The 12,492-nt window shown below is 51.4% G+C and overlaps 1 protein-coding gene across 1 annotated transcript in view; it reads left to right on the top strand.

Moving 5' to 3' along the window:
* The window catches only part of LOC135246049 (neuron navigator 3-like), an 87,630-nt gene that overhangs the window by 33,705 nt on the left and 41,433 nt on the right, over positions 1–12,492 (top strand). Inside the window, 3 exon segments of the mRNA XM_064319541.1 lie at positions 4,135–4,207; positions 6,360–6,543; positions 11,862–11,930. Coding sequence (XP_064175611.1) covers positions 4,135–4,207; positions 6,360–6,543; positions 11,862–11,930 — 326 coding nt within the window.

Raw genomic sequence — 12,492 nt, 5'->3', positions numbered from 1 at the left:
ACAAGAATCGTTTCATGAGTTGTCTGGCGCCCTGCATTCGAGAGTTTGCGATGCCTTAGCCAATAGCAGGCAGAGCACAAAGACTTCAGGAGATGTAAAGGGTCTAAGCTCTGACATATTCAGAAATTGACATAGGAGTTTATGCATTTGTAGATGATTGCAGTTGAACTTGTTTTTATAGGACTGAATATTTGTCCAACCCATTTCTAAGCTTTAAAACAACATACAGATCATGCTGTGTTTGTGAATGATGCAGATATGGATGTTAGGTATAGTATAATAGGGTGGGGGTGAGGGGCTGGGGCAGAGGGGGGTGTAAGTGGGTAAACTCTGAGCACCTGTCCCCTGAATGGTTTTGTCATTCAGGCCCACCAGCCGCAGTCTAACCCATTTCTCCCACGGTTAAAATATTTATGGAAATGTAATTGAAAACGGGGAGATTGATCCGGTGTGGGATGGCCCGGCTCAGAATGCCATTAATCCGGCGTGCCGTAGAGAGGCCCTCGCCTGGTTGCCCGTGGACGGGCGGCAGCCCCCCCCCTGTTTTTCATCTGACACGATTCGGCCGCATCGATTTCCAGACTCGGGACGGCTGCGCGTTTTATAATCGGCTTTTCGGGAGCCTCTCTGAAGTGGGAGAGAAGCGTCCCGGCACCACAGCGCAGTCACCGCCACAGAAAGCCAGCGCTCAGCAGAAAACAAAGCCCCGGCTCCTGAGCTGCGTAATTACGGGGCCTGATTAAGAAGAACCGCGGAGAAGTTCAAAGGAGCGCGTACCGATCGCGTAACGGAGAGTTATTTTTTATTTTTTTATTGCTGCGTTTCCAAAGCTTCACTTTTTTAAAAGTTTGGGGTGAAGTTACTCAAGGTGGGGTGACTGGCACCACGGGCTTGGCACGGGAGAGCTGGTTTGCGGTGCGATGATTGATTGTAATTATAAACTTTTTTATTGAACAGCTGCGTTCATTCATGGCAACTCAAAGTGTTTCCCAGCAAAGGATAAGAGCATATGGTTACAAATAAACATGTACACAGAAATCGTGAAGTGAATTGCAAAAAATAAAATGATGATTCTCATCCTCGTTGGAAAGTCACGCCTCCTTGTCCTTCTGCACAGTACTTCACAAACACCCTCCGTCGTGAGTGGGAGTTTCACGGCCAGTAATATCGGGGGTGTGCGGCCCGTGTCGGTAAGCTGTGTGTTTGCGGTGTCGCTATGAGTCACAGCCGCGCACGCTTTGACTGGGTCGAGGTGCACGCTGTGCTGCAGCGACGCCATGCGCCGCGGTAACCATGGAGCTGGACAGGAGGAGGAGGAGAGTAGGCACTGCAGCGGCGAAGCAGCCGCATCTCACACTGCTTTGTCCTCTGTCTGTTTCCACTCGTGAATCTGGAGCTCCTTCACACTGCCAGGGGGTTATCATGGGCCCTCACCCAATCAGAACACAGTCTGCTATTTGTTCTTTTCTGCCCATCTTTAAGACGTTTTCTAGTGTGTTTTTTCTAGACTTTTTCTTGTGCGACTGTCTGTGGCACACATGGACGGGCGGCCATGTTTCTGATTCCCCACTGGTGAAATGGGGAAGCAAGATTTCTATTCTAACTGAAAAATGGCAGAGTATCACTTCTACACATTTTCGAGTTTCCTTTTGCAGGGGCCTGTAGTACACGTGGTGTTGCTTTCCCGCACTTTGAGAAGAACCCGTTTTAGAATGAAGTGATCTGTCACTTGTCCTTGTCCAAATTCCCGTTGGTGTTCAGTTGTAGGTTTCATCACACTGTGACTTGGATTACTCTCGGAAGGGATGTAGCACCAGACAAATGAGAACTACATCCAGCTAATTATGTTCCTTCGTGCAGCTAGGGTTATTATTATTATATTATTTATTAAGACTGTGACTGAAAACACAATAAACTTCGACAAGGAAAAATCACGTTATTCAAATAAACATAAGCAGCGGTAATGGTTGTAATTGGTCTGGGGTGCTTAGTCTCCCCTTGTCGGATATTTTCCTTTCCGAATTGCGCTTAACGACTTGGGGCGAAGCTGGGAAACCCTCCCGCGTCTGAGGAGACGGCGGAGGAACTTTCGCGGCCCGCCGAATTCCTCCCCGAAAACTTGTTAAAAAAAAAAAAAATCCCGCGAGATGAAAAGGAGAAGCCGCCAAGTTAAACGGCGGTTTGTGTGACGCGGCACGCGGGAGGCGTTAGCGCTCGCCCTTGAAAAATATTCCACTCCAGCTGCTGCCGCTGAAGTCGTCTCCAACAGTCAGACAGAAAATAAACAACGCGCTTCTGGCCGCAGTGAGTCCCCGTGCTAGCGGCAGCATCGTGCGCTTTATTTAAAAGTTAAGGCCGAACGAGAGAAAATAATTAATCGCATCTTTGAGTTATTTGGCGTTTGGGGGGCCGTCCTGCTTGTGTTGGGAGCTCTTATGATTGATGAGCATACGGGGAGCAGTTAGATCTCTTCACCAGGATCCCAAAGCAGCTTTTATAGTCACACGCGCCTCATCAACAAATTGCCTCTTTAAAAAATCCAAAAATGCTGCCCACTAGTATTTATTTTGTGGATCAAGGATTTTAATTGAAGGAAGAGTGCCGCTGATTTTGTCTAACTCTGTTGGAGAGAGAGTTGGAGAGCTGTGTAGAAACTGTTCTCCAGTATCTCTACATGGAACAAAATTCCAGTGCTTTGCTCCCTAGCCGAATGGGGACCACGGGGCGTCCCGTTACAGGAGGGCGAGGGCAGGGTGGCGGGGGTGTGCGTGGAGGCGCCTGAGGGCTGAAGGGAGCTGGCGATGGTCGCGGTTGGTGGCGGGATGGGGTCGGCGGCACGCTCGCGGGTGGAGCCGCGTGTTCAGGAGGGCGTACCCCGTTTAATAACGCGCCCCGTCTCCGTTTTGGCATCTCACACGCACTGCACTGCAGGGCTAGGTGCAGGGGCCGCGGGCGCCGCTGTGTTGGGATAAGCCGTGTGTAAACACTCATCCGTCCTGCCCCGCGGACAGCAGCGCTGACTCACTGCGCGCGGGTCTGCGTCTCGTCAGAAGCCCGGTCCAGACGCCCTCGCGTCCGTACGTCACACCACAAATCACACCGCCACCACTGAGACAGGACCCTGGCGGGTCGGGGGTCGGGTAATGGCGTCAGTGGCGCGGCACGCGAGAGGGGAACAGAAGCGTGGTGTGAGAGGGGCGCTGCTTCTGACACAGCGTGATCTGTGGGGCTCCATCCAGGGGCAGGGAGCCCAGCCATTGTCCCGTCACACAATGCCAGCGAGGCTGCAGGAAACCCGAACCTCCCCCAGCATTGGTCTCTCTTTGTGGACGCTCGCCGTGTCTGACGCTCTCCGGACACAGGGCCCTTACAGTGCCGTCACCGTCCTATGACACCCCCCCCCCCACACAGCGAGGTGACGGAGGGTGTGCGGGGTGGGAGTTTGACTCCGCCGCTGGACGGGGGGTCGGGGGGGTAGGTCATCGGGCAGCGGGCCGGCGTACAGCACAGCACAGAGGCCCTACAGTCAGCGAAAGAAAGGCCTGCTCAGTCACACTGCCCCCCCCCGAGCGCTTTCTATGCAGATGAGCTGGCCACCGCCGCCCGCCTCCTCCCTCCCTTTCTAAAGGTCAGGGGCGCATCGTAGCGCGGCGCGGCGCTAGCTCCCCCGCCAGTCTGTGTGTGTGGCGTTAGCGCCGCTCTGCATTCCTACGGTCCACGCGACGGAGTGACAGGGCGCCGGGGGTTTTCCCCTTTCCCATCCCGGAACCCGGGGCTCTTTCCTCGCCCCCCGCGAGGTCCCGTGTAGGTGGGTCATGTGAGGTTTTTACGCCACGCCGCCCCATGCGGTGGGGGGCAACCCTCCCCCCATATCCTCCCCGCCGGGGTCGCGGGGGGTCGGACGGCGGCGAGCGGACAATGGCTGCTTTATGGACCGGGGGGGGGGGGGGGTAATTAGCACTAATCACAGGCGCTAAACGCTACGCTCAGCACGCGCGGGCCGACCGACTGACCGACCGACTGACTGACTGGCCCTGAATGCGCGGCATTCATGCGCCCGTGTGCTCCCTCCGTCCCCTCTCTCCCCGCCGAGCGCAGCACCCACCCAGCCCGACTCTCGCTTCCTCCTTTCAGATCGAGAACGTGGACGCCTGCCTCAGTTTCCTGGAAGCCAGAGGACTGAACGTACAGGGTCTCTCCGCCGAAGGTAAGGCTGGCTCTTTTTTTTTTTTTGTTGTTGAATTCCAGTGCTGCTGTGCGTTACTGCTGTCGATGGCAAAATGGGTGCTCGCTTCCTCTCCTCAATGCGCACAAAAAACAGGAAATGATGTTGTACTCCGCAGCTCACTTTTATGACTTATTATTGATAGCTAAAGCCTGGTATGATGGTCCTATTCCTATTCAACATGAGTTATTTATTTATTAAACTAAGGAGTCCCTTGAGAATTAAATATCTTTTTTTTTTGAGGGAGACAGTTCTCACCGTCCTACCGCAAAGCAAGCCATGGAGAGAGTGTTAAACTTCTGCATATGCAGATCATTATCAGCATGCCTCAGCCTCAAAACGCACGTGGTCCTGTCAGACCGTGCGTCTCAGCGTTTCTGTTCTGTTAGCATCATTAGCCGAAGCCGAAGGTTTCTCTGTGTGGGTTCTCATCAGATAATCGCTGTGTAATGTAGAGGCAATTTCCTGAGAAGAACTTCACTGCCCTCTTCGGCAGGGCTGAAATGACCAGGGCCTGTTTACATTAGGCTGACTTCACACGACGCTGGGAAATGTGCTCTCTGTCTGCGAGGAGGAGACGCGCAAAGCACTGTGCTGTGGGGCCTGGCTGTGTCTCCTGGTCCGAGCCCGCGCGTGCTTGAAACCGCTCTCACCTTCATCAGACGTGTGTCAGACTCTCCTTCGTGATCCGGCTGCTGAGGAGTGCTTGGGAGGCCCTTTTTTTTTCACCGTGTGAAAAGACCACCGTGAGTGACATCACACCGAGCCTGTTTACGAGGCGGCGCCATGGAGACGGGTGTGTGCGAGTCCTGGCTGCGCTGCCTTGTTTTCCCGCCCTTTTGATGGCTGGCGCTGAGCGAGTGCGTTCTCGTGAATGAGCGTGGACCCCAGCGACAGCAGTCACATGACCTCACCCCACTTTTGAAGTCTGTTTGCCCTTTTTTTCAACTTTTTTTTTTTTGGAGCCTTTAGGTAAGACCCAGGGCCAGGACAGACCAGTACAGAGATTAAAATCCTGAAATAAAATATGTATTGGGGGGTGGGGAATCTGCGATTGAGGGGTCTCTCTGTGGGGATTTTCCTGAATGCTTTGTCTGTGTCTCTCTTACTGAACAGCCCCTGCAAACCTTCTGGGGCTGCTAAAATGGAGAACGTTCAATGAAGCCACATTTATGATTTAAAATGTCTTAATATGAGGACCATTTTTTTATTTGCACATGCGTTATGATGCGCTAACAAATGTGAATTTAAGGTCAAGCGGTTCTCACAGTCATTCTGTCGGTCTCTTTTCCAAGTTCATTTCGTTTGTCTAGTTTTGGGCCAGAGTGGCCGTATCCCATGGTGAGATTTAGCAGTATTCATCAAGGGGGGAAAAAACTTTTCTGGGAAAAAACAGTTATTTGCAATTTTGGCAAGACACGTCTAGCAGTTCAGAGAATATGCCTCGAAGAATCGACGTCGTGGAGGTATATCTCTGTTTTTATTTGATCATTTGCGGATTTGCATGTTTTTCTACCTCAAATATCAAGCTAACCATGTTTACTAGGAAATGTTTTTGTTGAAACAGCGTTTGGAAAAGAAAAGACATTTCCTTTTTATAATATAAATGATTGTTTCCAGAAATTAGAAAGCAAAGCCCTGAAGAGAGCACTCACTCCAATTTTCACACTCTGCAGAGAAACTTGATTCAGCTGTTTAGGGGTTGTCGCCCAAATTGTTGTGCTTTATTTGATGCGTTTCTAGAGGGGAAAACCGTTTCACAAATTGATTTTATTTGTGCTCCACTTGTGAGTCCCCACATTCATGAAACATTCAGTTTCGTCTTGTGGGTATGTGTTTATCATCTGACTCGATCAGCAGCATGTTTTAAAAATGACCCGCGTTTCCACAGCCTATCAGCTCCCTCTCCTATTAATTATCATGTCCACATTATGTGCATGGACATAATATCATGTCACACACATTTTGTACACTAGCCGATAAGAGGATGCTAATGTGTCTGTGCTGCGCTGAGAGCCCCTACCGACACGTTTCTTTGTTTATTTGTTATTTTCTTGGAGCAGCGCAGTGTGTGTTAGTGTGTGTGCGGGTGTGTTTGCTCATGCTCACGTGCTGTCCGTTGCCCTCTGCACAGAAATCCGGAATGGGAATCTGAAGACCATCCTGGGGCTGTTCTTCATCCTGTCCCGGTACAAGCAGCAGCAGCAGCAGCAGCAGCAGTACTACCAGTCCCTCGTGGAGCTGCAGCAGCGGGTCACGCACCAACCCCCCGGGACGGCGCCAGCCCCCCACCAAAAAACGCAAGACATGCAGTCCAGGTACAAACCCCCCACTACCACCATTAATTACTGTTTCTAATCTTTATCTTATAATTGATCTTTAAGGGCATTTGAAAGCATCTGATCAGTATTATTTGGTTCTGTTCAATTCGTTCATTACTTACCTTAGATTGTTTTAGCCATTGCAATGCGACTAAACCTTTGGTGTCTGAAAATAATCACTAAAAACAATAAAGCCTCAACAATTCAATATAATTAACTTCGGAAAAGGACAATATCAATTGTTTCTTTGTCACAATGGCCTAATTTGCCAAAGCAACACATGACAGTACACTGACATATGTTGCAAGATAAAACAGTCAAATGAATTGACTGCCAAAGGGTCTATAAAAGGTGAACTTCGTGACCACATCGACATAAATCATTGCTGTGTAATCAGAGAGAGGAGAACGCATACTACAGTATTCCTTTGTTGCAAACAGACAGTCTGGGCGGGGGGGGGGGGGTCATCTAAAAGAATAGTAAAATACCAGACATTGGGGGCATTCCTGGGGGAGGATCATTTTGCAGTTATGCAGAGACTGGCTCAGGACTGTGTGTGTGTGCTGAGCCCTCATTTCTGCCAGGGCCAGTGTAGGACAGTACTGCGTTAGAGGCTCCAGGCTGCAGACTCCAGCTCGGATGGGGGGTGGACAGCTGCCCCCCATTCCTCTCAGAGCCCCTGGGATTTTTCCCAAAGCGGTTCGGGACAGGTGCCATGTTGGGGGGGGGGGTTATCAGCCAGAATTGGGGCACAAGACCAGTTGACAATTTGCAAATATACCATGGAGGAATCTAGGCTGGCACATGGTGCAGTGACATCACAGGGCCAGACAAGCTTGTGTTGTGGCACTGAGCACAAAGGATTGTGGGCGACGGGGTTGGGTAGAGGCTTGGACAGCGGGTGGCATTTGTGGCTCTGTGACCCCTCAGTGTTCTAGGGAGATTGTTGATGTGACATTTCAGATCGCATCCTGTCAGATAATTAGATAATTCAGATGATTACTCATCCGCTGCCCCCCTGATGAATACCGTAGCTGTGTCTGTAGGAAGCGCGGAACACTGACTATAGTGTAGGTATTTCTGTAGTCAGCCAGACACGGAACAAAGCAGTGGTGGCGTGATTAATTGAAGGAGGATGCGGCAGATCATTGTGGCTGCGTGACAAGACCGCTGGGGTGGACCCAACAGGATGAGCCACACCCTGTGTTTTGGGCTGCGGGCGAACGGAACCGAAACAGAAATGGGTCTGCGGCAGGAATCCCGAAAAGCAAACCCGTTTATGAGCCCTAAAAAGAATGCTGTGATTTTTTAGCGTGAGAGCGCATCTGCTCCTTCCGCGCAGCTCCTGTATTCGGATCCAGCCCATAAACATGCGGTCTGGGACCCCGTAGGATGAGGCATGCGGCTTTTTATAACCCCCCCCCCACCGCCACCAGCCCCCACCCCCAGCCCTGGTTACGGTTACAAGGCGGGCCTTTCTATAGCCAGCACCTGCTGGACCCGGCCTGGGTCTTTGGGGAGAGAGAGAGAGAGAGAGAGAGAGAGAGAGAGAGAGGGGGCGTGGTGCGTTACTAGCCAGACTCCAGGGAGCCAGCGGGGCCTGCGGACGCAGGAGCCGAGCGCAGCCCACCCCAACCCCGCGAAACTCGCCATGTCCCGCGGCCGCCAGCCAGACCTGCCTCTCTCGCGCTCCCGCCAGCCCCCGCCCGCCCCCCAGCCCAGAGACGGGAAGAGTCGCCTCCCCCCTGGGAAACCCCGCGCCCAGCCCCAGCCGGACTCCCCGAGGTACTGTACCGCGCCCTCCCCGCGCCGCGCCACAGCCGGGCCTTCTGGGTAAACCCCGCGATTAAACCCCGGCGTGTCTGTGGCGGCGGTCCTCTGTGTTGTGTGCGCGTGGGTTTTGGAAATGGCCGTCCGTGCGTTTTCGCTCCACGGCGAGCCGTCGTGTTCAGTGTAAACCCGACGGCCTGGACGCTTAGGGTCGGGTCCAGTGCTGCCCGTGAGCAGAGTCGGAGGAGGACACGTTTGCTCGCTGTCATTAGAGTTGACATTTTTTTGAAGATTTGTGTCTATGTCAGTCTTTGTATCTGTACACAGACCTCGTCTCGCGCCTGTCTGCCCAATCTTCTTCTCAGAAAACAGCACTTTACTCTGTTATTATTAAAATGATGACCCCCAGGTTGAATGGCCTGTCCTGGCCATCAGACATTCTCATGTGCATCTCATGTTTTTATCATATGACAATAGACATGGCAATGCATGCAGAGTAGCTCCTCATGTGTACTTATAATGACAAACTTAGTTTCATTTCAGTTTCATGTAAGTGTTCATACTCACATTGACACGCAAATTTTGTCTATGTTCAGAGCGGATAATGTTCATTATTTATTCTGCAAACAGTCTTAACCCAAGAGTGGTATTTTAATTGCTTTTGCTAAACTGGGAAAAAAATTTAATTCTACTTTTAATGTGACCGAGCCCCTATAAAAATGCCAGTGACACATTCCACCACACACAGCAGGCTAGGGTTGATCTGAGCCTTTCCTTTTAATATTAGATGATTGCAGCTGCGCATTATACCCAACCCCGCCACCCCTAACCGCACATGAAAAGATTGCCTTTCTCACAGCAGTCGGAGGCGCGCTGGGGAAAGTGTGTGGTCTGGGACAGCGGCCGGCGGTAAAGTAACCCCGTCCTGTCTGTTTTGTTTTTGAGAGCGGGGGAAACGTCTGCCAAAGTGTGTGTGAGTCCGTGCGTGAAGAATGTTTCGTCTGACAGATCTCCGCGCCAGTAACCCGGAGTCTGCGCCCCGGAGCCCAGGAGCCCTGGAGCCCCCCGGCCCCACATCTGATTCCCCTTTACGGGCTGGGTGTCTGGGTGGCTGGGGGACTGGGGGACTGGGGGGCCGGGTGGCTGGGTGGCTGGGTGGCTGGGTGGCTGATTTACACCGCCATCATTACTGTCTGGGGCAGAGCACGCTGTGCGGATGAGAGAGAGACAGAGAGGCAGAGAGAGGGAGGGAAGGAGAGAGAGAGAGAGAGATAGAGAGGGAGGGACCGAGAGACAGATAGAGGGAGGGAGGGAGACGGAGAGAGGGAGGGAGAGAGACAGACATAGGGAGGGAGGGATGGAGGAAGAGAGAGAACGAGTGAGAGAGAGAATGCGATGTAGAGAGAGTTTTCCTCGCGGTGCGGCGGCTGAGGCGTTATTACGGTGCGTGAGCCCGTGCCAGGGGCCTGACGGGCATCATCAATCACACTGAGCACTGTCCTCCGCGCCGGAGTGGCGGGGTGTTCCTGATTTAAAGACGTCCAGGGGGACGAAACAGGCGTGCGGCGGTAGCTGCGTTTGTTTAGCTGCATCTGCGTATTGCCTCTCTCCTCTCCTGTCTGTACCCCAAATCTCTCACAGAGCCTCAAAGGTTTTGTGAAATCTCTGGCCTGTTCCTTCTCGTTTTTTGTTCATTCCTTCCGCTCATTTTCAGCTAAAATGGAGGTAATTGATTTCTGCACGGTCAATTATCACACGCGATGGCTTTACACTTGCTCTCCATTAATTTAGCAGTTAATTTCACCGTGGAAGGAAGGGGCTGTGATTTCAGCGGGCCATTTTAACTGAAGCTTGTTAAAGCAGGTGTAATTTAAATTTGCCATGAGCTGCTGCTAATTTCAGTAGTACAATTGTACTAACGTGTCACCTGCCTTTATGTCACATTATATTTAAAAAAAAGGGGAACCAAGGGTGCTCATCCAGAGTTTAGTGCCATCCCCCCTAGTGTCAGCACAGCACACGCCCTGTTCTTATGTACTTCAGAGTGAGCCCTTTGTTTCACAAGGCTGTAAGCAATATCAGGAGCGTCAGACCAGGGGACTTTCTAAGCTGGTACAGTTCTGTGCTTATGTCTCTGATTTATATAGGTCTGATACCCCCCCCTCCCACCCAGGGACCTTTTTGGAGAGGGGAAGAAGGAAGAACTGTTTGGGGGAGAAGCGTGGCATATTTAAATGCATCCTGCCTTTTAGTGCGCGGGACTGTTTGCTTTTTTGGATTCATTGATTCCGAGGCGTGTGGGGGTGGCAGTTGGTTTCTGATTCAGTACATGCAGGTCTTAATGAGTGTACATTCATTCTCCTCTAACGGGCCAGTTCCTAATGGCTCCCTGAAGCCCAGTTGAGAGCAGGAAGGGTTTTTGGGCTGCCTTGCATATGACCCTGCATGGCTGCCTGTTAACTGCATGGTACCTCTCCCATACCCACACACACACACACACACACACACACACACACACACAGTCTACTTTATACTGTACAGACGTGCCTTTGTTTGGGACTATCCCTGTAGCAGTGCAGTTTGTCATCGTTCTCTCTGCAGTTTATTGGTGGCCACCCATCGATTCCGTAGTTTAGGGGAGGATACTGCCAGCCATCGTATATTCTGTACAGTAGCTGAACTAGGAGGAGAGAGTACTCCCAATCCTGTCTTACACACACTGACCGGATGCAAATCCAACACTCATGCTGTTTGTGGCTGCTGTTCGTGGTACATTATAAACAGAGGTACAGTATAAGGTATATCAGCATTCAGCGCATATACCTTATACAACCGTTTACAACAGGTTGCCAGAGCAAAGGGGAGCGTGCCCTGTCTGAAGCAGAGCGCTGGCTCTCCTCTGACGGGTACGCGTTGTGTTTTGGTGAGCTTTGAAAGGTGTCCCGCGTGTTGGTCGGAGGCGTTGTTTCCTGTCCAAGGCCTCTGTGGTTCACGCTCTCTTTCCAGTCAGAGTGAGTGGTTCAGGGGTGGGCGTGTGACTGCTGGCCACACGGTTGTTCTCTGAGCGTGACTCAGAGCCAGTCAGAGCCCAGTGTAAACTCTGATGTCTGTTATAGGAATTTACTGCTTTTCCTTTGGGGTTTTTCCTGCAGGCTGGGAATTATTTTTTTCTTCACCAATAAAACTCCAAAATTAATTGCAGCATTTTTTTTTTTTTGGAGGAGTGTGTTTATTTTTAGGATATGTCAAAAAGAAAAAAAAGCTATTGATATTCTTGAGCCAGAATGAATTAACACTGTTTTTAAAAGAATGTAACATGCACTTCTACTGTACGATCACATGGAACTGTTGGGTATATTGTTTATATTGTAAAACAAAATACACATTTTATATAGCATTGTTTTTACCCTTCCTTTCACTTTCAGCACCCTGGAAATATCAGTGCCACTTGTTACTGTGTTTGGGCATCTAAAAGATGTGACAGCAAGAGAAAGATTCGATAAAACTATCTCTCTGTCTCTCTCTCCCTCCCTCTCTCTCTCTAGCCTCACTGCGCGGTATGCGTCTCCGTCGCCTCACGGCGGTGTAGCGGCTGGCCAGAAGAAAAACACGAGGTAAGCCCCGCCCCTCGGCATGCTGCCGTTCTTCTTCTGTGGTGCCGAGAGACAACGATCCCGTGTTAGGAGGAGAGATAGGAACTCTGCCTCCCACATTCCCGGAGGGCGAACCCCGTGGCCCAGTAACATTATCTGGCCTCGGTTGAAGGCCGACGGCTGTGTTCACTTTTGGGAGGGGGGGCTGGGGGGGGGGGGGGATTGGACCACTCCTACCTTGTCAGCAGTTTTCGCCCATCGTCGCTATCAATTAGACAAATTAAATTAGTCGTGTCACCCAAGACAGATAATTGGGCACTTATCCGAATGGCGCTGCTGCCGTTGCCACGGGGAGCTGCTCTCTGTTGTGGTCAGAGGTCTTTCCCCGGCTGGGCGGATAGAAGTCTCTGAACATTTGTTTCTCCTTAGCAGCGGTGGGAAGCAGCGCACTGTCGGGTTATTCCTCTCAAACCGCTGCCCAGCTATTTCAAATATGCACTCCGCCGCATCGACCAGCCCTGGGTGGCATTCTTCATACAGGAAACGCTCTGGCCTCAGATATATGGGTTTCTCTGGAACTTAC

Source organism: Anguilla rostrata, chromosome 19 (genome assembly GCF_018555375.3).
Source record: "Anguilla rostrata isolate EN2019 chromosome 19, ASM1855537v3, whole genome shotgun sequence".
Classification (NCBI taxonomy): domain Eukaryota; kingdom Metazoa; phylum Chordata; class Actinopteri; order Anguilliformes; family Anguillidae; genus Anguilla; species Anguilla rostrata.
The sequence above is the reverse complement of the archived record's forward strand: the minus strand, read 5'-3'. Positions and strand labels throughout refer to the sequence as shown.